General features: G+C 41.3%; 2 protein-coding genes across 13 annotated transcripts in view; one reads left to right on the top strand and one right to left on the bottom strand.

Moving 5' to 3' along the window:
- SPAG17 (sperm associated antigen 17) overlaps positions 1-18,587 on the top strand; it is a 117,030-nt gene extending 98,443 nt beyond the window's left edge. For 6 of the 12 annotated variants that reach the window (XM_083843489.1, XM_083843486.1, XM_083843488.1 and 3 more), the window contains 11 exons: positions 1,177-1,285; positions 1,695-1,748; positions 3,624-3,726; positions 4,363-4,459; positions 5,800-5,898; positions 6,842-6,993; positions 7,489-7,658; positions 11,291-11,351; positions 12,574-12,718; positions 13,802-13,939; positions 16,209-18,587. In XM_083843489.1, coding sequence (XP_083699615.1) covers positions 1,177-1,285; positions 1,695-1,748; positions 3,624-3,726; positions 4,363-4,459; positions 5,800-5,898; positions 6,842-6,993; positions 7,489-7,658; positions 11,291-11,351; positions 12,574-12,718; positions 13,802-13,938 — 1,127 coding nt within the window. In that variant the 3' untranslated portion in view covers position 13,939; positions 16,209-18,587. Of the gene's footprint in view, positions 1-1,176; positions 1,286-1,694; positions 1,749-3,623; positions 3,747-4,360; positions 4,460-5,799; positions 5,899-6,841; positions 6,994-7,488; positions 7,659-11,290; positions 11,352-12,573; positions 12,719-13,801; positions 13,940-16,208 lie in introns of those variants that run through there. The other 6 variants (XM_083843487.1, XR_014586583.1, XR_014586584.1 and 3 more) reach the window with 6 other exon arrangements.
- A 144-nt stretch (positions 18,588-18,731) lies between these two features.
- Positions 18,732-25,744, bottom strand: part of WDR3 (WD repeat domain 3) — a 23,103-nt gene continuing 16,090 nt past the window's right edge. The window contains exons 20-26 of the mRNA XM_083843573.1: positions 25,630-25,695; positions 24,633-24,725; positions 24,008-24,055; positions 22,107-22,150; positions 21,493-21,621; positions 20,185-20,278; positions 18,732-19,570 (exon numbers count right to left, since the gene is read on the bottom strand). Of these exons, the coding sequence (XP_083699699.1) occupies positions 19,415-19,570; positions 20,185-20,278; positions 21,493-21,621; positions 22,107-22,150; positions 24,008-24,055; positions 24,633-24,725; positions 25,630-25,695 (630 nt within the window). The 3' untranslated portion in view covers positions 18,732-19,414. The remainder of the gene's footprint in view (positions 19,571-20,184; positions 20,279-21,492; positions 21,622-22,106; positions 22,151-24,007; positions 24,056-24,632; positions 24,726-25,629; positions 25,696-25,744) is intronic.

Raw genomic sequence — 25,744 nt, 5'->3', positions numbered from 1 at the left:
GCTAGTCTTCAAAATGTTATTTTTCTGCCCCTCGTGCCTTGCTAAGAGTATTTCTGTTTGTTAAAAAATACCAAAGCACAATATGCAATGTAAATGGAAACTGCTGCAAAGGCTTGCTACAGTTTTCTGATTTTGAAAGTATAATTAAAATGTGCTTGTAGTATAATATTATTAACAAGGAAGACAGAGTGAAAGAGAAGCTCTTTAAAAGAGGCAAAAATAGAAAGAAAAAAATAAAAGGAAAATACAAGTTATTTTATTGTGAAAAAGGTGATCAATTTTTTTTTTGAAATTTGCTATTACTTAATTCCTAAAACACTAACAGATGTTGTCATGATCAAATAGGATCATATCTCTCAAATACTCATATATCCTAAGTTTTGCCACAAAAATTTTGTTTGAACCAAGAAAATTTCTTTGAATTCACAGTCTAGGTGCAAAGCATGAAGTAAGCAGCACATTTTATAGAAGATGTAAGTGGACAGGGAAATTCTTTATTAAAGCCCCCAAATTTTTCTGAGTCAAATATGGAAAGTTTGGCTTTTCTGCATTGTACATGTTGAAGCGGTAGTTCCTTCCATGAGAATGTTGATTGTGACTGTGAAGGCAGCCAAAATTAAGTACAGTGTTAGAGTGCTGAAAGTAATAAAGGTACCTGAAAGCCCAAATTATTTTTTTCACCTGGAGACAGAGACCTGGAATGTTGGTCCCCACTCAAACTGACTGAATGCCAGCAACTTTTCCTATTCACAGGTATTTGATTTGTGTCTTGAAAGAACATAAATATATTTCAGGAAATACAGTGTGGAGGTTTGAGCTTAATATGCTTCTGTTTTTTTCTACATTGAACTGAATTTTGCCTCTTATTCCACAATAATAAAGAATCTGTAATTGGCCTTTCTCATAAAATTGCTTCTTGATGATAAAAGACAGAATAATCCAGGCTTCTCTTCAACTGGCTCTACAGTATTATCCCAGCAATAAATCTTTAATTTGATTAAAAGTACAGGGATGTAATTAATAAGGACAAATTTTATCTTCACAGCTTTTAAACCATAGCTTTTCATCAAATGTTAGAAAGATGCATTAAAAATATATCCTTCTACATTTGTTATTCATAACAGTTACAAATGTTTAGGATAACACTTACATTCAATAATATTCTTTACTCTGCAGCTCACATAACTGAGCTGTATGAACGTGCAGTTGCTTCCCAATGCCAGCATCACACAGAGAAGACAGTCGCTAAGCAAACAGAGGAGCAGGAGCAGGAGCAGAGTTTCAGGTAGGACAGACCAGTGAGAACTCATGTAAATAACACGAAGGATGGAACCAAGCTGACTGTCATTAAGAACCAGGAACTAGATCTCTAGATACATAACACAATAGCTTTTCCTATGATTATTTTGTCCCTCTGTGCCTCTCTTTCCTTATCTGAAAAATGCTTGAAAGTTTGTCGGAAAAGGATTTTGTGGGTTATCTTGGTTGAATAATACAATAAAAATTAGGATTTGTGCGAAAAATTTTGCTGCAAACTATACAAATTCAAGTCATGAGTCTCTAGTTAAAATTAATATAACATACTTCATAAAGAGCATTTCTTTCCAGGGTTATCTTATAAATGTGTTTGTGCTTATAAAACATTATGCTAGTTTTCTCATTTTCACTTCTTTTTTTCCTTCCTGATCATTCAGCACAAAGGGACAAACACCAGTGTCCAAATGGCAGAGCAAACTACAAGAGTACAGGTAATAGTATTAGTAGGACAGAAAGTTAATTGTTTTAAGAGCCACCTTAAGTCTACATTTGGAAAGATTGTTATTGTTTTCACCATTATTCCACATGAAAAACACAGCAATGTTTTTACACATTCATTCACAACGAACTTAAAATATTTTGACAGCTATTTAGGCCATTCACTGTTTCTCAGATTATACCGAATAACCTGAAATGGTGATGAACTAGTATTATGATCAGACACTTGGTTTTTCTTTCTTGATTTTGTAAGAGGTTAAATAGCAATTGAAAACAGTGTTCTTCCCTATTACTTCTTAATTACTTTCTAACTGACTTGCATGAGATATAAATCTTTTATATATATAATTCCAAATTTATACTTTAATATAACATTTTCCACTATTTTGCATACAATTTAAAGAATAAATATATACATATCTGCATAGCCAGCACCGAGGATTATCATGTGCAGTTCTGGCTCTAAAGTCAGCGTCAAAACTCTCAATAAGATTAAAAGGGTGAGGATTTCTGCAAGTTGTTGAAACAATAGTATAGAATCATAGAATATCCCGAGTTGGAAGGGACCCATGAGGATCATCAAGTCCAACTCCTGGCACTGCACAGGTCTGCCCAAAAGTTTAGACCATGTGACTAAGTGCACAGTCCAATCTCTTCTTAAATTCAGACAGGCTTGGTGCAGTGACTGCTTCACTGGGGAGCCTGTTCCGGTGTGAAACCACCCTCTCGGTGAAGAACCTCTTCCTGATGTCCAGCCTAAACTTCCCCTGCCTCAGCTTAACACCGTTCCCACGGGTCCTATCACTGGTGATTACAGAGAATAGGTCACCTGCCCCTCCACTCCCCCTCGCGAGGAAGTTGTAGACCGCGATGAGGTCCCCCCTCAGCCTCCTCTTCTCCAGGCTGAACAGGCCCAGTGACCTCAGCCGCTCCTCATATGTCTTCCCCTCTAGGCCCTTCACCATCTTCGTCGCCCTCCTCTGGACACTCTCCAACAGTTTAATGTCCTTATACTGTGGTGCCCAGAACTGCACACAGTGCTCGAGGTGAGGCCGCACCAGCGCAGAGTAGAGTGGGACAATCCCTTCCCTCGACCGACTAGCGATGCCGTGCTTGATGCATCCCAGGATACGGTTGGCCCTCCTGGCTGCCAGGGCACACTGCTGGCTCATATTCAACTTGCTGTCAACCACAGAGAGCAGCCCCACAGAGAGGGATCTGGGGGTTGTGGTTGTCCCAGGAAGTGATTGTCCCGCTCTACTAGTAGTGTAAAACAGTTTTACGCTACTAATAGTGTAAAACTGGACTAACTCAAGCTGAAAACATAAGTGGTCTTTATTCAGGTGAGTTTTACCTTCAGAAGTCTGGACAGCTTTTTCTGAGTATCCACAGAGCCATCAAGTTTTTCTGTCATAAAATAAGGAAATTGGATTAATTTTGTTTTATAAATTTTGGCAATCACAATGCATCTGAAACACCAATCCTCAGGTTTAAATATTTGTTGGAAGGTTCAGAAAGCACTATATTGGCAGTCTCGGACATGTTCCACAAGGTTTAGAGAACTGGAGCATGTTTTGAGGGGGAGCTCTTTGGAGCAGCAAACCCACAGTCCGTACGCATTTTGATCAGTCCCTCCATAAATCAGTATCTGCAGCGGAGTTTGTGTCTGCATGCCAGGCCAGCCTCTTCTCAGTTTCTACTGAGAAAACTGCAAGAATATTGTTCAACGTGATTAACCAGAGAACAAAATGCCACTTGCAACTCTTCTATTTCTCAGTGTTTCGGACATAATACTGAAAAACAGGGTGAACTCAGTTATAATGCTTTTTTCTTTCTTTTCCTTACTAACAATGGCAAAAATTTCTTAGGAAAGAACTTGATGAAGAAAAGGAAACCTTAATGGCAATAAGAAACAAAATAATTCCTCCATATTTTGAATCAGAATGGGGCAAGGCATTTCTCTCAAAAAAGGTAATGAAGCTGTAAACCAGGTATGTTTATGTGAGGCCAGGTAGTGTCAGTCATCATCCCACAAATACAGTTATGGTTTTACATCTCAGCCTCAAATTATCTCAAGACACTGTTACAGAGGACAATTGTTGCAGAATTAATACTGGAAATTATATGCCCTTGTCAAAGGAAACATATCTTGGAGATGGCATATATATGTAGTGAGGCCAAACCATGTAGATTCCTTATTTAATGTCTGGGGACAGTCTGATTCAAAACAGATGCTGAACCTTGGGTCTTTTCATTCACCCCTTGACAACCTCTCTCTGTTAACTGGAAAGGAAAGTAAGAGTAAACCAACCCATGTTAACTGGAGGTGGCCTTGGGAACTTTCCTGTTATATTCTCACCTGATCAATGCTTTCAGTATAAAGTATCCTCAAAAATGCACTTTGAAATTTGTGCTATACTTATAAGTTCTCTTTTGACTACTTTGGTTCTCCTTATTTATTTCCATTGCATCCTCTTTTTTTTTTGGGGGGGGGGGGGGGGAGGAGGAGGAGAGGGGAAGGATGCTATTTGTTGTTGTTATTGTTTTGTTTTGTTTTTTAGTGTTTCTGGTTAGAATACCTAAGCTCCTTTTCTTCCTTTTCTCTAGTTTCCTGATGTGGAAGCACTGTCAAATGAACTTCCTCCAGTTCCAAAAATAGAAAGTGAAAATCTACTTTTAGAGACAATCAAAAACCCTAGGAGAGGTAATTTGAGCTCTACTGTCTGGTAACATTTTAATATCTTCTTTATTGTATTATTCAGTTGTCTCATTTCATACTGCAGTTAAATTTAAGAATAAATTATCTACCCGTATGTATTCTGGCATTTTGATACATTAAGTGCTTGGACCACAATAACCATATCTATTCTAATACATGAAACACACACAGCAGCATTCCCTGACACAGATACACCAGTATGGACAAGGCTGTGTCTGTGCTAGTAAATTCAGTCTCCTCAAAAAAGGTGATCTTTTCCTTAGCCAAAACTCATTTACCCAACAATATTTCTGGGGAGACTGCTCAATGGCACAGTCAATATCATTCCAATGTTTAGCAATTTAACCGTATAGATTACCATGTTTAAATATCTGGGAATGTTCCTGTTTAATCCACTGATATCAATGCAGTCTATGAGACTTCTATGTTTCATGTGTTAAAGGAGCATTTACAGACATCACTGAATATGAAAGCACCATAGGCTTTGGATGCAAAGCTGAAGAATTGTGCTATGAATGTGGGAGTTGATGGATGCAAAGAAATCCATCAATTGGATGCTCAGGATGCTCAAGAAAATCTTAAGTGAAATAGACAATACTCAGAAGTGGATGAGTGGATGATGGGGAGGCCACGCTTGGACAAAGATTAGTATGAGTGTAGGAAAAAGCTGAGAGATGGTACAAATTGTGAAATGAAAGGGGAAGAGGGGAAGCTTGGGGACTGGAGCAGAAAGGATGTGCAATAGGAAACATGTAAGGTAAGTATAGTTTGGAAAATATGGGGGAAAGCACTTGAAGCTGGACAAAGCAGTGATTGAGGGTAAGCAGCATAAGAGTGGACCATCATCTGAGGTATAAGCTTTACAGCACTGAGAGAAATACTTCAACTCTGTTTGAATGGCAGCTCTAGCAAGTACTAAGATGATGTAGTGAGATAAAAAGTTGTACATAACAAAGAATCATATTAGGAAAGCAGTCCTCCATGGAGTTTTGTCAGACCCCTGCTAGTTCCCATATTTTCTCCTTTTGCAGTTACCAGAAGGCCTGTGCTGGATTGTTCATTAGACCTTCCTGACTTATTTCTCAGTTATCCAGAGAACAACAAATAAAGAATCATAGGATACACATATTTAAATGATCCTTGTTGCCTTGTGGAGCAAAACGTTACATGCAGGATTTTCATAGCATCTCATGGTCATGTAAACAGTTTTCAAAGATTGTCTAAATTAAGGTGCCAAATACGTTGGTATTTTTTTCATGTGTTTATTAAAATGTTGATGATTGTGAAAAACACTTGTCACAGTATCCCACTATTTTTCCCTTTAGCATCTGAATGTCTCAACAGCACAAGTGATTCTTCACCATCTCCAGGTCTTCTGCCAAAGACTCATTCAAAGCAAAGTAAAGGTTCCAGCAGTGCAACAGGTAAGGTTGCCTTCCAGAGTGTTGTTTGGAGCAGGTTAATTTCTATCTTTTTATAACTTCTGACAAAAATATGTACAGTAGAAATTTAAATACAGCTATTTCTGTTCAGTATTCTGAAAATACATCTGAACACATGACTGGCAGAAAGGGAGAACGCTTTAAAAATAATGGGAGAAATTCCCTCCCTTACCCTAGCAGACTGCTATAATAATATGGGCATGATGGAGGTGGCAGAACTTCAGACACAAGCAAGCTATAATTCCTCCTCTAAAACATTTCCATTGGCCATTGCTGTGTTCAGTCTGTCCTTATTATACAGTGGAGCACAGTTCAAAGATGACAAGGTAGGGGCTTGGTAGATGATGTGGTAGACCATCTTAGCCCCAGAATCAGAACCGTACAGGTAACGCACAAATGAATTGTTGCATTCAAGATAATAAATCCTGCTAAGAGACAGGGATTACTAGCTAGTTATGCATACAGACTTGTACTGCTTTGGGACCTAGACTAGAATTTGTTGCTACGTGGACATACAGATTTGGCTTGACCAACCTGGGTGATCATTGTGCAGTCTAGGCTTGCCTTTGGAATAGTAATGTCCTTAAATTTGATTTTAGTGCTTGGGGTTTTTGTACCTCCTCTTTTGTCTTTAATCACTTCCATAGGTGTTTATACCTTCACTGCATGTTTCCACTGTGATGTTTCCAATGAGTGTTTTACTAATTATAGTATATCTTTGCCTATTATTAAATTTTAATTACTTGCTAGCATTTTTTTTAAAAGTACTTGTTGACCTCTTAAATATTAATGAAGCCAATTCTGCTGTCCTTGTGCTAATCAAATGCTTTCATAGAAAATTAAAGTTTTATCTGAACAAGAACTTTGGGATTGGGCAGAATTTGGTGCTTAGTTTTTTGTGCTTTTGGAAATCTTTTCTTTCCAGATCTAAGCAAGGCTGCACAGTCACAAGAGATGCCATTTCAATTTAAAGTTCAGAGTCTGCTGGTGAATGCTGCAGGACAGCCAAGAAAAGAGAAAGTGAGATTACCATTGTCACTTCAGGGAAGAAAACCAAACTCCATACCACACAAAAAGGTAAAATAGCGTCTTTTTTGTTAATACTAATATTCTCTCAGTCATCTCTTTTGCATAAAATCTTCATTATGGAGCAATACTGGACAATGTTTTGAATCTGTCTACTGAAACAATAGAGCTTGCAGTTTATACATAAATTTACTAGCAATTCTAAAAGTAGCTTTCCTCTCAACTACTAGGGACTAACTCATGCCAAAAGCATAGTTCTGTACATAGGCACCCCCATGAAAGCACAGGTTGCCAAAAGAGTACACTCAGTTCCCCTGAGATATCTCAATAGCTTCTTAGTATGTCTGAAAACGCAAACCACTATAAATTTGCAGACAATATTAGAAGTACTTAGCTTTGCTTCTTCAGTTAGGGTGACTTTTTGTAATTCTTCAGAATGAGTGGGCAGAGGTTAAATGTAGGTTAATTTAGGTGTAGTAACTCTGAACCTAGGATGCTGGCCACCAACTTTCTCTGTTGTCTAATATTTTAATTCTGTTTACAAAGATAGAAGATCCTGTTGCAGGAAAGGTCAACATATCTTCTCTTGCAACAACAAAATGGCATCATTGTGGCTTCCATCTCATTCCACCTAGAGTGACATTTGGAGTACTAAAGGAAGGCTGCACCTATGCAACCACTGTGATTCTGAAGAATGTTGGCATAAACTTTTCAAGGTTTGTTCTAATTCTTAGTAACTTGTTTTTTAACTGTCATAATTTGCACTGCTTGTTAATTGTCAACCTTTTCATATGAGTAATATGAAATAACATATGTTATTTTTATATTTAGAATCATTTGATAATGGCTGACTGGGTTGAGACAAGATAATATTAGAAATACTTCAGCATTATTTGCATATTATTGTTACTAGGAAGGTGCAAATCAGTAATGAACAACAGGTCCTAGATGCATAGCCCTAGCCCATAGCAGATGATATACTGGTTCTTACTGAAGTTCTGAGGTTCGGGGACCAAACTCTTTTGTGGTAGCCGGTATTATGTTTGGCTTTGCTAGAGTTGCTGCTGAATGCTGCCTATCTGCCAATCTAAATGGTCTGATTTGTATTCAGGCAGCCATGTCTTGAGCTGCATTGAGAACCAGATTCAGCAGTGACAGATTCAGAGGATAAAGATGATATAAAACCTTTATTTGTGCATGTTTCCTTCACTCAGTATCACCCCTATCAGTGAGTGAGAGAAGATAGTACTGCATTATGCTCCAGCATGGTGAGGATAAATCCATTTTTAGGTCTGCAGTCCAGCAGTGTAGTCAGCACTGCCTGACAAAGTACAGGAAGTTACCAGATTTACCCAGCTGCAGTTTAGAAAATATACAAATACAGTAAGAAAATGCTTATGACTGCTTTCTTCTGTGCTAGAATGCCCCTTTGGGGTGACTGCACATATGTTCAATTCAATCACTCTTACATAAGCACTGTTCCAGAGTTTTTACTTGATCAGCATTCAGGCAAGCGTGCTTATGACCCCTGTCCTCCCAGCTGCCATACATGTGACAGAAAAGAGGGTCAAACATGTTCCTCCCACTCAGTTCTCTCCACTGCACTTGTCTTAGCTGTGTTTTACACACCTTGCTTTTCAGCTTAAGGGAGAGCCTGCAATAATTGTCTTTGCGTTCTACAGTTTTTGAGCTTCCACCTAGGATTTGTAGCTTCAGTATAGTTTCAATTGAATGGGTAGACTCCCACTGGCTGTTTTCAAGAATTGCAGGATTTAGTAAGATTTTTCATTTCAGGTGGCCGCAAATCCCCAAAGCTAAAACCCAAGAATATTTCATTTATAAATTCCTCCATTCTGAGATAGCTGTTCTTGCCAAAGTATGCCAATGTCACTTTCTTACTCCCACCTATCCTCAATTACACCCTGCAACTGGAAGTATTCCGTTTATATTCTTTGTCAGGGAGTGTAATAATGGGACAAAGGGTAATGGCTTTAATCTAAAAGAGGGTAGATTTAGATTAGATATAAGGAAGAAATTCTTTACTCAGAGGGTAATGAGGGACTGGAACAGGTTGCCCAGGGAAGCTGTGGATGCTCCATCCCTGGACGCATTCAAGGCCATGTTGGGTGGGGCTTGGAGCAACCTGGCCTAGTGGAAGGTGTCCCTGCCCATGGCATGGGGGTTGGAACCAGGTGATCTTCAAAGTCATTTCCAACCCAAACAATTCTATGACTCAGCAGTTAAATGAAGGCTGCTGCTATTTATGGTTGAGCCAGAGGATGTTGGAGGTCTTTTCCAACGTTGATGATTCTATGATTCAGGCATATCTCAGCCATTTGTCCTAATGGACAGTTATAGACTGTTCTCTCTGAATCATGGAGTAAACCAGACTTGGACCATTCCTGTTGTAGGGACCTTTTTTGTACTAGACCAACAGATCACAGGAGAGGGAGGCTAACTGAAGGCACGGAAATAAACTTCCTACTGTCATGTTAGCCTGGGTCATTCAAAACGTGATTTGTCTTTTTAGCACTGATGCTATAGCTTTCAATTCAACATCAGCACTGATTAAGGAAAGTAAAAAGGAAAGAATTAAATAGCCTTAGTCTTGAGTGTGCAAGTGTCACATCCCTGATGGCTGTACCTTCTTGTATGTTTCTTTGGAAACATGAGAAAGCACCTGCCAAACATTCCCTTTCTACATGCAGTCTGATGTCTTCTTTGAAAAGACAATCAAGACAACTGTAACAGTGACGTTATCTTAGCAGTCACAGTACCCCTTTACTATGGTACCACAGTGCCAGAATAATATAAACATACAGCATTTACCTCTGACATTTGTTCTTCCTCTTTGAGTAGCAAACTATCATCAAAACAGAAACTCAAAGGAAATACACCCAGCTGGAATCATCATGGTCTGTTGTCAATTAAGTCAGTCAACTAAGCACTTCAGAAACCTGTTCAAGACCAACTGAGAGACTCTTGTACAACTCCTTCCATCAGAATGGAGGAGTCTAAAATAAAATAAACCAAATTACATGTGGTATCAAAGGGACATTTCTTCTTTCATGCACATTTCAGCATCATGGTGCATGCCAATGATCAATCAGTAGGTCATAGATCAACAGCCTGCGGCTCAAGATGTGCATGTTATATTCTTTAGATTCATGCCAGAACACTATATGGAGACAGTCATGGAAAATACCACCCTCATTCTGATAAATCCAGCTTAACCTCTAAGTCTTTTACTAGCTGCTTTGAGAAGTGAACTAAGTGAGTAGGTGCTGCATGACAGCAGTACACGCTGATGGGTTAGCAGTTCTGGCCCATGCCCACCACGTGCTGAAGCATTTTCCAGGACAGAGTCCATAGTTTACATGTCTTCCAAACTGTCTATACTGTTGCCTGAACTAGATAGAATGTCCTGACAAAGATCAAGTCCAGTTTCTCTTAACAGCCAGCACTCCAGGAATTCTGACAGCCAGTTTATAATTCTGTCAGAGCTTTCCCTAAAAAGAAGACATGTACTGAGTATGCCTCTTCTACTACCTTTCTTTTTATCACCTACTTCTGTAAGAACTAGTAACTATTGTTCAGGTGGAAATGAAAATCACAGGGTAAAGTAAAAAAAAGTAGAGGTCATATCTGCTCTAAGATCTTTAGAGATCTGAACAGTGTCTCTTTTGTTTGTTTGTTTTGTTTTTACAAGCCAAAGCCACAATAGAACATAACTATCTGCATAGTATTGATTAAGCAAAGGGACAGGGGGAATGTCCCATCACAATGATCTGGAGCAAGGGAAGTTGCACGCGCGTGGCAAAAGGACTGCACAGATATGAAACGATTAATGAGAAATGAAATGAAACTACTGCCTTAATGGATACCATGAAATTAAAGAGGCTCATTTACGTAAAATTTATACCAGGATCGTGCTTTGCAATATAATCATATCAAACCACATCAAACGAAGATCAGTAAGGACTTCTGGGTGTGCAACACACAGGTGTTTGTGAAAAAGATGTAAGTTCAGCTTCCTGTGTGTATGCAGGCTTAGGCTGCAGATGTTTCACATCCTGTTTTAAGGACAAGGCAGAGTAGTGAGCTCTTTGGAGACTTACTTTGGCCCATTAAACTGCTGCTTTGGTTTTTTGGTAGAAACCTGAGCCTTGGCTAAAAGCCCAGGAATATTGCTGTAGCCAAAGTTGTACATTGTGATGGGAAGGATGATCTAAAAAATTCTGCTGTCATTTACACAAACACAGGAAAAGCAGATGGCCTGCTTCCCAGCTGTGCACTCTGCTTGCTTGAAACAGATTCTAGCAAACTGATTCTCTTCCTATTCTGACAGGTTTCGGGTGAAGCAACCACCTCCGCACACCGGATTGAGCGTGATGTACACACCAGGACCTGTAGGTTACACAAAGATCTTTTGTTTTATGCTAGACTCACACGGCCCTCAGGCCATCTAGAGATCCTCCTATACCAGCTGTCTGGGAATAGAGAGGGCAGTTATTTTATTATAGTTATACATGCAGTTATATATTCAAATAACTTTAAAAATATTTGAAGTGATGCTACCTTCTGCTGTCTCTCTGTTGCCTCCTACCAAGTGCCCTATTTTGGCCTGAGACTCCAAGTCTCAAAGCCTGCCCCAGAATGCAGAGGGATAAACATGCTAATTTCAGTGGAAAGCAGCAGGTCAAGCACTGAGGTTAGAGAGGGATTTTTTGATACAGACTGGATACTCTGCCTCTACCTCCAAGGTTTTCCATGGCTTAGGGTATTTGTTATAGCTGCTCTACCTTATGCCTGGTCTTTTATCTGTTCTCCTGTTACCTGCAGGAGTTGAACCTAGTGAACTGTTGCCTTAGCCATTTCGCCTCTTGCTTGCAACTATCCTCCACCTTAACTCTTTTATCTAGCAAAGCACCACAGCACGTGAAGTTGTCCCATTAAGTAAAAAGCTTTCTTACTTTCTGTTTTACTTTAGTCTCTCTCTTCCCCTGCATGTTATATGTGAACAAATCTTGTTCAGATACTTGGGCCAGTATCCACACAGCACCCAGGTAAATATGCGTCAATATCCTTGCCCATGCTTTTAAAGGCATGGAATAAAGAAGCAAAACCTTGTGCAAGGAGTCAGTGCCAGAATGCAAGTTAAATTTTCTAGTCCAGAAGCCCAGCCATAAACCGACACTTAAAAGGGCTAAAAGAATTTCCATTCTCTTTTTCTCTCCACACGTCCATTCATTTGTCATCTCCCCTTTCTCGCTGATACCTATGTTCTTTTTCATTCTCTCTCAGCTGCCCTCAATTCCCCTTTTCCCTCTGGAACATAAAAGAAAATTTAAGGGGAAAAAATTGCAGAGAGGTGAAAAGAACACCTGACAATTTCCTTTCAATCTGCAATGTGAAGAACCACTGTTCTGTACAGACCTTTTTAGTGAAACAGGTGCTCAGTAACTGGCAAGCACAAGCATTTGTGCTGGGCACAACTGAAGATGATTCAAAGACACAGAAGTCTTTGATTTCATCAGAAAACACAGAACATGAACCAACCGTAAGCATTGCTGGAGGGGGCTATGAATGAAACATGCACCTTACCTGTGAGCAATCCTCTGTCTCTCCTAGGTGGCAGCAGGATTGCAGGTTGAACTGGAGATAGAAATATTCGCCATGGTAATTGCAGGGGAAGGTACTGACGGTCGTGAAGAAATTTCCCATGATATTGAAATATTAACAGAAACAGAGACCATTCTCCTGCCTGTGAGAGCAAATATCCTTTGTTGTCTTACTTCTCACCCTCCACATGCACAACTAGAATCAACCTTGAGGACTGTCCACCTGTCAGGAACTTTAAGCATCATTTCCAGTGCAAGCTGTAGTGTCCTTTTTGGAAACACCAGATGGGTGTTTTCCAAGGCAAAATAAATGAAGAATTTAGGATTCTGGCCCCAAAAGTAATTTAGATAAAGTAACAAGGTTTTGAAAAGCAGAGAAAGGAAAAATATTAAGACCAGAAAGATGTGGCTTTTAAATAATAAACAAAGTATAAGAACTCTTTCCCATCCCTCACTGATAGAAATCTTTTATAACAGTTTTGAATGTATGGTAGCATCTGATGGTACAGCCTCACATACTAAACAGATGAGACAATACCCATGTCAGCAAATGCACGAGCACAGAACTGCATGAATTCTGCCTGAAATGAGCCCAGTGTGTGTTCAGTAGACTTTTTAGTTGTTTGATTGAGGACAAAGGTAGAGTAAAAAAAGTACCAAAGTCAAGAACTATTATTTCTCTTTCCCTTATGCTCCAGACCTCTCCTAAGAGGAGGAGGTCTTCTTGAAGGCTTTAAAATAAATAGTAAGGTAAGATGCACCCAAACAATTATCATGACAGAAACTCTCAGTCTTAGTAAGGAACACCCTTACCAAAGAAAGGCAGAAATCAGGATCCTTTGAGGCTGACCAGAGTACTAAGGTAATGGCAACTGCATTGAGGCTTTATATGCTCTGGAAGTTTCAATGTAACTCTGCAAATTTACTTTGTAGTGATATGAAGAAGTCTTTTGTGTCCATTATTGTGGAACTGAGCTAGACAGGATTGATGGCATAGCAGCAAAAACAGTTTCTGCTCCACTCCCACTCACACAGTCCTCAGTCACGCACTTACAGACCTCCAAAACAAGCACCCTTCCCTGCTATTTTACTTGGTCTTTAATCTTTGAGCTGAGGTCAGTAGTTCAGATTCAACTTGTTTCACAGCCTCATTTCCAGAATTCCTTCAGGCCTCCACCCATATTCTTTCAGTTATATAAATGTACAGAAATGGCTAGATCCTTAACGTAATATCCCACCTGTGTTAGCCACTGACATCTATGAGTGCCGCCCTCAAGGATACCCCCAGGGTGGGATAGCAGCAGCAGTCTGGACAGTTTCTACAAAGCGTAAGCCACGGTTCCGGATCACACTACCCCGAAAACTTCCTAGCTAATGTAAGTACTTCATGCAGTGATGCCAACTGTAAATTAAATCACAGTAGTTGTACCTCCTCCAGGCTTCTTATTCACATCATCAACAAACCTCATGGTACTGACAGCAAAGCTGTCATGCACACACCACACATGACGTGAGAAAAGGGAAGCACTGGATGGCATCGTTAACAAAAAGACTCACTGCAAGAGATTTACAGATTATTGCAGCTGTTCTGCTCAGTGGAGGTGCACTCACAGCAGAGCCTCCCTAGTCATGTCCTTCACTTAACTGCCTCCACATTAAACAACTCATTGAGCCTCCTGGCAGCAGGAGGCTAGATTTATTGCAGTTAAGCCCTAATAAATCAGCCTCTTTTTAACACTCTTCGCTTTCTAAAACCACGTCTTACTGCTGACCCTTTGACACTGACAGCAAGCCTAATAAGGGACAGCAGCTTTACACAGACATAATATGACATCCTCCAGCACACGCAACCCTCTGCACACATTTCACACAGCACATTTCTGTACCCTTAAAGAATCAGACTCTGTATACAGAGAGTAGACTTCTTCCCTGCCAAAAACACAGCCTTATTGGGGAATTTCTCTTCAAACCGCCAACCAACGTGTTTAACATTAGGCTGGTGTTTCATCTAACCCACATCAACTCAGGTGCTCTACAATACAACCAGTGGTGACAGTTCATAAACAGGATTTCTATGGATGTTTCTCCTCTGCTTTGCTTAGAGTTCCCATTTGTCTCATATCTGTAACACTGACATCAACTTTTTCTTTCAACTTGAACATCTGTAAGTCTGTCATATTATTTAACGAGTCAGTAAAGAAATCCCAGATGTATCTCATTTCCTCTCTAGAGAAAAAAAAGACCATATCGGTCAGTTCTCAAAAGAAACTTCACAGAGACATGCACCTCTGACTGCTGCATCTGCTCTAAGACTGCCCAGAGTACTTCAAACATAGCTTTTTTTCCTGTTTAAGTATCTTCTTACCCTTTCAATGTGGAATTTTACTCCCAGAGTAACAGACAACTGTAATCTAGGAAGAGCAGTGAATTTAATGTTTTCCATCTTAGCAGCTTACAAGCTGTAGTTCATCAGTGAAGGCATTTTAGACAAACCTCTCTCACTTTGCTTTGAAATGGAAGAGAATACTCAACCCAGTCAGTTCATATTTCAGCGAGACACCTCGCTGTCCCAACTCAGCCCACTACAGTCCTGCACTAAAATACAGCTGTTGGATCATCTCTGTACACCAGGTATACACCTTTTCCTACCAAGTCTAAGCCCTGAAAATTCTGATCCGTGTCATCTCGCATTAAAATTTCCAGGTGGAGAGAAATTAACATCACAGTATCCTCTTCCCATGTGGCTAATCCAGCTAATCGTGAGGACTGGTTTTTTTAGTTGCCATTGCCATAGCCAGATCTCCTTTCTGTTCTAAGAAAGTCTTTGTGAGAGTTGATGGATAATTCCTACTGAATTATCAATTATTAGCTACACCATGATACCCAAGCAACTGAACCAAATGCCTCTTTGAACATTCTTCCCCCAAAAAAAAACCCTGAACTCAAAATCATGTCCAGCTCCAACATGTCAAAAAATGGATTGGTTGGAGTCACAGAACACTGACACTCCTAGGTTAAGTCTTGTACTCCGTTAAATAGTCCTATTCAGTCACCCAGAATAGATGTATTTAAGTTTTTCTTTGCAGAGGCACATAACTTTCTAAATTTCCATCATATTTCCCAGGTGATTATCACCAGAGCCAATATGATTCTCTCCAATGAGACCTCAAAACTTCCCTGCAATATTAGAACTGATCACAAACTAGCCACACCTCCTAGCAGAGGCCAAGAAGCAAAAATCACTGAAGCAGCGTAACCTGCTCAAATTTAGTAATCTACTATATTTTCTTAGTTATTTCTCATATTTAAAGGATTTCACAAGGATTCTCTTCATATACTCAAAATGAAATACTGCATAGGAAGCTGCCGGTGAATGCCTTCAGTATTTCCTAGTAGACTGCCAGCCTGAATTCCTGGTCATTTTTATTCCGTGCAATTTATGCAATAAAAACAAACCCTTAATCCAGTTTAAGCCTATGCAAGAACACTTTTTCATGTTATTGCCCTCCAACAGCAACAGCATAGACCAGTTCTACTGAAGGCGGTCTGACATCATTACTGTGTTTCAATAACTGTACAAAAGTAGGGTTTTTTGTTTTTCTTTTATTTCTTCTCATGTTAACTTTCTCTCCTCTTTCACCACAGGTCAGAGCCCTGGAAGAATGATGTAAAAAATCAGCAATAGTGAATTACCCGAATTTTAGTCCAATGTTATGGAAATATTCCCAATGTAGACTTTTTCATTTATTTAATCAAAATAACACAAATAAATTTTGTTTTCTGTCTCCTATTAATGGGAAGGGTAGTCTGAAAGTTGCACTGCCTTCTGTCTGAATTGTGAACAGCAGAATGATTCTTACATTTCAGTCCCAATACTTCATAATCTGCACTTCAGAGGAGTGCTGAGTGCATCCTGATAGGCTTATTTTGTTTTTAAAAGCAATTACGTTTCTACAGCCCATGCTGAAGCACCTGAAATTTTTTAAGTACTGAGCAGCAGGTTTCACTGAAGTCAACAGTGACTCTGAGAAAGAAGCTGTAGCAGGAACAGCTGATCTGCTCTGGTCTTCTAATTCCAACATTTCTCCTTGCTTTCACAATCAGAGCTTAGCTTTCTGTGCACAGACCATTCACCTACCTTTAATTATCTTCAGCCAGTAGATGGGGATTTTGAGTACAAAGTTGCACTTGACAGAGTTCTCTTTATATCCTCTTGTTCACCGTCAGATATGATTATCTTCAAATGCTCATTTTTTCCATCATGAAAGACTGAAATGCTTAGTGGTGGCATTTTCCCACTTTTGTTCCTACTTAAGTAGTAGTGACTAAAGGAAATGTCTTAATCTCTTTAAGAGATACCCTATTCACACAGCCAAGTGTAGTTCTGCTTTCTTTTTATGAATTTATTTCCAATGAATTGTTTTCCTGTGCTTCATCCTTTTTCACTATGTGACTGAGAGATGGGGAATTTTCCTTGATAACACAGATGACTTGTTCTCTCAACACTTCGCAGTGACTGAGAATCTCACAACTGGGGATTAAACAATAGCTTTCACCAGTGTGAAACATAAGCGTCAGTTTCAAACTCACCCATCCACAAGGGTCTGTGACATACATATTCCGATTATAATTTGACCTCGCATTTGCAAGTGATCTCCTGCTCAGGTTTGTAAATCCAGGAGATTTCACCAAAGGAACAGCTAGCCGAGGTACCCATCTACCAGAACTCTGGTATACCAGTTGCAGGTACAGACTGGTCATGATATACAAATCAGAGAAATGGAGGGAAAGTTCAAGTGGAAGCCCATGTTAGCACCTATGGAGGGGACTTAACCACCACCTCAAACACCTTTTCTTCCAAGATTCTTCCTGAATCCCAGTGACAGCAGAGATGAAGGTGAAGGAATTCCACCTCCTCCAACTTACCTCAAAGGAGTCACCTGTCATCATCATGACAAGATCAGAGTGCATCACTCTTCTATACCATAATGTACGTGCTTGTCATCACTCCCCAAGTCTATGTGCACCCATGACCAGGACTTTTCTCCCAGGGCTCCCAGAGGATCATCAAACAGCAGCTCATTGCTGAGGTTCCCAAATATTTATCTCCCTGGCATAAGGGTTAAAGACAGAGCACATCACACTGAAGCACAGTCAGCCTCCACCTTTTGGTATCTCTTTCCTCAGTCATCACTGCGAAGGTGCACTGTAGTGTCATGAGCCACCCCTCCATTTGTAACGCTTTTCATCCTTTGTTTTCCTGGTGTACCAGCCTTTTTCAGCAGCAGTTGACAAGGATACAAGACTTCAAATATTATTACCAATACAGTTCATCATCCTACTGTTGCACAGTGCTTCCTCTCCCTCTCTCTTATGGGGGTCTCCTTTAGACGTAAAGGAATAGAACAGCCAGGACGGAGATGTCTGAATGGAGCTGTTTGATCTCATGTTTCATCTATACCTACATAAATATAAAATTATAGAGGCTCTCAGAAACAACTGGCAGAGCTGTATAAAGATTGCTATTTCCAAAGAGTCTGAGACCTCTCTCCTGGAACTGGAGTACGAAGTTGTGCTCTAAATTTAAATTACCCATTCTGAAGAAACAAATGAACCATCAGCCCCCAACAGAGTTACTTACTAACAGCAGTTATTCTCTGAGCACCTCAAGTGCTGCTAAAAGATTAACTAACAGAACCGTTTACCTTATGTACAATTGCTATTAATAGAACATAAGTCAAAGACAGTAGAGTCAGTAACAACTGGGATGCAATTAAAAATTCAGATGAAGTTCAAGTTAAAAAGAAGCCCTGCTTTGAGTACCTGAGTCAGACCTGTAAGTCCAACAGTATTATTATTTTCAGTGAAATATCCAGAACCAGCTCCCACCACATTAACAAAATCCATGATTACTGGGGGAAAAAAAATAAATATATATATATATATATGCTAAAAACTAGTAACAGACCAACAGCAGCAGAGACCTGCTCACTTTACTCTGCCCCCCGCTGTGAATATAAATTATTTTATCTGATACAGGACAACTACAACATTGCAACAGTTCTGTGCAATTTCTAATAAATGGGAGCAAGAACAATACAAATAACCCACACTTCTCATCCTCCATCTGCCAACTCTGTAGAAGAGCACAATGCTTTACGGCAGCCCTTTCATTTGCTCCCACAGATTTTATTCTGTGGAAAAAAAAATCCTTTGAGAATTGATAAAACATGGTGAAGCAGTTGAGGCTTTACTATAAAAATATCAGGACAAAACTCCATGAACAAAGTTGTTTTATAAAGCATATATAATCATGTCTTGAACAGAGCAGAGTTTTCTCCATGTTCCACTAAAAAGTGAGTGGCTGTAGACCAAGTTGTCACACTGCTGAAGTCTCATAGCCTTGCACACAGCTTTTAAGCACTTCCACAAGTCACCAGCAGGTGTCAAAACAGAACAAACTCTTGCCAGCTGCCTTCCAGGGATAGTGCATGGTCTCACTGTCAGTCCACGTGCTGACTCACCGCATTCAGTTAACATGCTGCCAGTGAACTGATCTCTTCTCCGGAATGAAATCAACTCAAATTCTAACAGGCATTCTGATAGAGGAAAGGCATGCACCTGTCACAGCCACCCCAGAAGTGGTTGAAACACATACGTATACAGCAGAACACAAGAGAGTTCATCTCACTAGGCAGAGAGAATCTTTCTGTGTTGGCATCGTCCCCAGAGGGCAGACTTCATCCCAGTCACTTGACATCATCAGAGATGTTCAGCCACTAGAAAGTTCCAAGGCCAGCACTGAGGTTACATGGCCTCATCCAGGTGTTCTGGGTCTCGGGCAGCAAATGCTAAACCACTGCAAGAATCATCTTTTCTTTCTTCTTCCTCTTCCTCTTCTTCTCCTCAAAACGGTCAGTAGCATCAGCAAAAAACATGACCTCATCCTTGGCCTCAATCTCCCTCTTCAGATGCTGGAGCCCTGCCATGTTAAATCCCAGCACATCCTGTAGAGACAGACAAGCACCACACTGTTTGGCGTATCTCAAGCTTGTGAGGTGGCAGAAGGTCCTGCTGCCTGGAACAGGTGACACTCTGGCCACCCTTTACTGAGAGTTGATTAAAGCAAGACAATCCCTCAGATTTAGATAAACTTCAACTGAATAGGAGAACAACCAGACCTGCACTCTGTTCCCCACATTTCTTTGTTAATAAGAGCTATAATCCACTATCCTCTGAAAGACAAGTTGTTGACAGTCATCTGAAGTTGTCTTTGGAAAGACACCGGCAGTCTGTATTTGAGAGATTAGTAGGCCACAAAAAGCCAAAGAGAAGTTAAGAGTTCATTTACCTCTACTGGAGAGCCAAAGCCCAATTACACATATCAAAGAAAACCAAGAGTAAGTGAAGGGGAGGGGAAAAGGAGAGGGAGAGAGAACGCGCATCACTGGATATTCTCACATCAGTTAGAACATAAGGAAAATCCAGCCAATTTGCACAGGAAGAATATCAAATGGGCTCAAGACCTCCAACCAGCTTTCCCACCGGATACCACATGCTCCCAGCCATTGGCCAATCCTGTTATTCCAGATCCTGGAAAACGAGAGGCTGCAACACTCACCCGGGCCTCACTGACTCTGGAGATGGTGGTTTTCTTCAGGTTTTCTATCACTGTCACCAACATCTGGTTGGTTGTTATCTGACCAAAATGTATCCTGGGAACAAAGCAGGCAGAGAGCTCTGATGTACAGATGCAGCATTGTTCTTAAAAACATCATTTAGGCCCTCTCCCAAACCTCTATATTTTCTGTATATTGGATTTTATTATTATTATTATTATTTATGCCTGCCTAGACCAGATTTATATAACAGGCATGGACAAATTTATCTGGAAGAAACTGCTTTCTGAAGCTTCTTTTTAACATATGAATAGTTCAAGGGAAAGGTCTCTCTGGGGCACCACTTGAAGACATGCGTGCATGTGGACAATGACTCTGTGCCAGCGACTGGTGGGTGCCATTTCAACCTTGAGGTAGAATCTTTCATATGACTGAGGCAGGATAAGCAACCCACATCAACACGCGCACATCAGCACTCAGCATCCTGATTAGTCTGTTTCCCACACACCATTTGGTGCAGCTGGGGGCTGCAGCAATTCCTCATCTCCCACAGAGAGGGATTTATTCCCACGGTGGCTTCCCAAAAGCTTCAGAGCCATAAATACATTACAAAGTCCAAATTTTCCCCACACACTTATGCTGCATTCACAGCAAGCAAGGTAGTCTTTACAGCTCCGGGAGAATCACAGAATGGCTCAGGTTGGAAGGGACCTTAAAGATCATCTAGTTCCAACCCCCCTGCCCTAGGCAGGGATGCCACCCACTAGATCAGGTTGGCCAAGGCCCCATCCAACCTGGCCTTGAACACCTCCAGGGATGGGGCATCCACAACCTCTCTGGGCAACCTGTTCCAGTGCCTCACTACCCTTACAGTGAAGGATCTCCTAATGTCTAGTCTAAATCTATCCTCTTTAGTTTAAGACCATTCCCCCTTGTCCTATCATTATCTACCCGAGTAGAGAATTCTCCATCTTTTTTGTAAGACCTCTTTAAGTACTGAAAGGTCACAGTGAGACCTTCCTGGAGCCTACTCGTCTTCAGGCTGAACATCCCCAGCTCTCTCAGCCTTTCTTCGTAGGAGAGGTGCTCCAGAGAGAAAGGGTGTATTTCTGTACTGGCTTACAGCACAGGAGCAAGGAGCACCTCTCTGTTCACATGAACTGGCACAAAGTGAGTTCAAGAGGAGCCCAAAGGAACAGGTGAAGGAACATGACCAAAGCCTTGTTAGGGCTTCCTGGGGTCCAGGATCTGGACAGCAATGGCAGCTGAACTAAGACCAGCAGGCCTGTCTGGGCAGATGCAAGACTCACTTGAGCAGGAAGAGGAGAGCACGGCACAGGAGTTCAACTTCTGCACCCAATCGAATATATTCATTGAAGAGTCTGAGCAGGTCAGGGACGTAGGAGAAGGGCAGCACCAGGAGAGACTCTTCCAGCTCACTGAGGAGGAAACAAAGGTATGGAAAGAGTAGTCTCAGCCACTGCACTGCTACAAATGAGCAAGGAACATGGGAAGGTTATGGCACAAAAGCTGTACTAAGTGTTCCCCACTGCTGATCCATGCCTGCCCACAAAGCACAGTGCATCCGCACAGACCAGATCCAGGGCTAGTAGACACCTTCTGGCATAGAGCAGGCACACAGCCTTCCCTCCTCAGCATCCCCAGGCTGCTCTTCACATACATGTGCATCTCCAGGCAGCCAACCCAACCCGCATACACAAGCTTCATCCAACACTCCCCATGGAAGAACAATTTCCATTTCCCAGTTCCACGCATGCTCAAAAAAGACCATCAGAGACAGTAACCTCCCTGCTTTACAGCACTGCCCACTCTAGCACAAGGTCCATCCCAAGACACCAAACAACCCTGGACCCAGAAACCCAATCGAACACAAACCTGTTCAGCAATAAGACTCAGAACTCACCTTGACTTGACCTTCTTGAAAACTTCTAGCACGTATTCGGAAGGCTGTAACAGAGGAAAGACACCAGCTTTGCAAAGCAAGAAACATTCCAAGACAAACATGTGCCTTACAGTACATTTCACCCAGTTAAAAAAAATGCAGTCACATCTTGTGAGATGGACAAATCAACACGAATATAACAAAGAAAAACACCCCTGCAGCACCAGTCAGCTACCAGTCTGAAAATTCTCCCTCCACAAAACATAAACCCAACCTTCTCAGGATACATTAAACTGGTGAAGAATACTTTAAGAAAACTAATTTATATTCAACTAGCTAAATTATCTGCCAGCTAAATAAAACCAGCTATCAACTAGCTAAATAAAGACTTGGCGGAACAGACAAATTACACATATAAAACCTTATGCAAACTCATCTCCCAAAGACTTAATGATTCACGCTACTCCTGTTTATCTGCTTTAAGTTTGGCACACGAAGAGCAGAGCTGCCAAGTGCCAAAGAGAAGTGCCTAAATACCAAGTCATAGGATTTAATTCACTTCTGTTCAGTCTATGAACCTTATAATTAACTACACCTATAATCACAGAGGAAGGAACAGAATGGCTCTGGTAAGGTGGTTAGAAGGAAGACAAAAGGCAGTTTCACTTGACATGGCACACTTCAGAAAGGGGAGAATGAAAAAACAAGGGTCTTTATGAGGGTATTTAAAAATGCATACTGTAAGTATGTATCAGAATAAACCATGAAAACTAAAAATGAATCTACTCAGAGTACTGGATTTTTATTAATCAATTAAATCCATGCATCTGTGCATGTGTATTTTGTACAGTCAGAAACTTCCAGAATATAATGAAAACTGTCATGTGCTAAGTACGACATAAGCAGGTAAAGGCACTACCTCTAGCCCTGCATTACCTGAGCATTTAACTACCATATGGAATTCTCTCATCGTAGATTCTTTACAAAAAGAATCAGAATCACTAAGAGCTGCACCAATACCATAAAAATAAACCTGGGCGGCTACAACACAGCCCTGCCTTGCTAGGTGCTGCCCTGCCCAGCTGATTTAGGTCAGAAAGCAACCATGTGCTTCTAGCTCCTGCTTCTCAAGTCAAAGCAACACAGAAGATATACTGGGACAAGTGTTCCACAATCAAAGTCTCTCCCAAGAAAGAGGATAACAGACCGTCAACACATAAGGTATTTTTGTTCATGGGTTGACACAGTAAATGCTCATCATGGTCAGCTCACCACAAAACAAGACATGTTGTAACTTGCCACTGTGTTTTTACCCAGCAACCTAGCACTCAGGCACTCTTCCAGGACCTTCACTGTACAATGAAGCTGAATGAAATAAATTGCTACTTATTAAGCCACAGGATTTCATTCACCCCTATTCAAACTATTTAACTCACGCTTAAACATGCCTGTATTTACAGAGTAAGGGGGAGAATGGTTCTGGTTAAGTGCTTACAGATGCCACATTGCCAGGGCAGCACAGGTGTTCAATTACCAATTCCAGTGGATGCTCAGGTATTTATATCAGATGGCACAGCTCCACCAGAATATGCTATAGCAGGAAGATGTGCTGGCTCAGGAAAGATTTGAAATAGCAGGGAAAGAATATCTTGGAGAATACCAAAATGACTGACTCAACCTGTACATAAGGTCAAGGCTACCACCAGGGTTATGGCCAGCTGCTTTACTTTTATTATACTTGTACAAAAAAAAAAATCTGTTCTCTTTGCACACGAAGCAGAAGTTCTGCATTTTCATTTCAAGTTGAACCAAAAAATCTTCCCTCCCCACAACAACCCAATGCTTTGGCTCAGACAGAAAACCAAACAGCCTCATTCCCACTGAGGAAGGCACACAGCCTGTGGCCTGGGCACTCCACTTACTGTAATGTTTCCGTAGGCACGGAGAATGGGATTGACAGGATAGGGAACCTGGAGACACAGAATGGGTTAGAATGAAGCAGGTGTGTGTCTACAAATGCATGTTCCCAGAGAAAACTAACCCACAGTACAACACAGCTTTTATCAAATGTCTTTGTGCAATTCCCACACTTCCACCCTCCTCAGAACCTCACTGAAGGCCTCATTTGTAGCTGCAAGACAACCTATTCTCAGACATGCATGACTAACTCAAATACATATGAATTTTCTTCCACTGCTTATTGCCACTTCACTTTTACCCACTTATATGGCAGCCATTTATTTAGCAAGAAGCGTTGATATGAAGGCAAGGAACAGGCTAAGTGATGGGATGAATTTGCAGCAGTATAGACTCCCAGAGACAAAACCTACATCCTACTATGACTTTAAATACAAAAATCCTTGGAAAGAACACACCACTAACTGTGCTCCAGAGCACAGTGCCATCCTGTTCTCTGGAAGACTTCAGCAAATCTCTCCTGTTCCCAGCTGTCCTGATTTTATCTGCACGCTGAGCCTTTCCACCAAGGTGACAGCTGGAAAGATACACCCACACACCCTGGGACTGGGACTTTCCTCAGTCTTTTACCTCTTTTCCTGCAGCTTTGCATATGGCCTTGTGCTCCTTCAGTTTTGCCATCTCTTCTCTGTACAGCTCGATAGCCTCCATGATCCGCTCAGCCTGCGCAGCACAGGAACAGCACCGTCAGTCACATCACACGAGGCAAAGGAAAGCTCATGTCCCACTGGACAAACGGAGGGGGATGCAGCGGGGCTGACTTGGAGCATCACAGGACATCTTTCTCAGAAAGGTAACGCCTATTACAGACCACACTGCTACTCTGAGCACACCAATCGTGTCCTGAAGGAGTCAAACACCATCCACATTCCCCCAGCTGCCCAGGGTGCAGCTTCAATTACCGCCTTGATGTTGGAACTGCATAGTTCAATGTCAGAGAGACCCAGCAAGCGCTACCCCTTTGAGGCACAAGCTAGGGTTGGGCCATTTTTATTATTCAGACTAAGAATTTTCTCTGTATTTACAAGAGCACCAGACTGTTCAAACCTGTGGCCGTGAAATTCCACACCCCCACCTCAAGCACTGCAATAAATTTCCACCTTGCTCAGGTGCTCACAGGACTCCTCAGCCCTTTGAGGAGATACTGATACCTACAGATTACTCCAGCTGCCTTGTGCTTCTTTTAGCTACAACCCCCAAAGGGCAAGAACGCCCCTGTCTGTCCCACACGACAGGCAAAGAAACGTGCAGCTTGAGTATCTACAGGAATCTCACCCCTCGTTCTGTAGAGAGATCTTGGGAGGAGGTCGTTCCTTGTGGGTGACCCCTCCAGAGCCTTGAAGAAGGTCACATCCCTCTCTGTTGGCCACAGAGCAAGACAGACTGCTCCTGCAGGCAGAAGCACCTGCACCTTTGTATCTCTCAGATCAACTCCTCTTGAGTTGCTGCACGTACATAACAGCACAGATTTCTCCTCTTCAAACTCCTGTTCTGACTGTGTGAAACCCCTGTTCTTTGAGAGATCAATAAGGCACAAGGCATTGCTGGGGGATCCATGCAATCTTACCGCTTTGATGGTTTCAATGGTCTTCTTCCCTGCCAGCCCCGTCTCTCCTTGCGTCTCTCCAGCCACCTACAAAACACAGAGTTTGCAGTTCCCTCCTGCAGCAGCCGAGAAGCTG

The sequence above is a fragment of the Anser anser genome, assembly GCF_964211835.1.
Source record: "Anser anser genome assembly, chromosome: 1".
NCBI classification, from domain to species: domain Eukaryota; kingdom Metazoa; phylum Chordata; class Aves; order Anseriformes; family Anatidae; genus Anser; species Anser anser.
The sequence above is the reverse complement of the archived record's forward strand: the minus strand, read 5'-3'. Positions and strand labels throughout refer to the sequence as shown.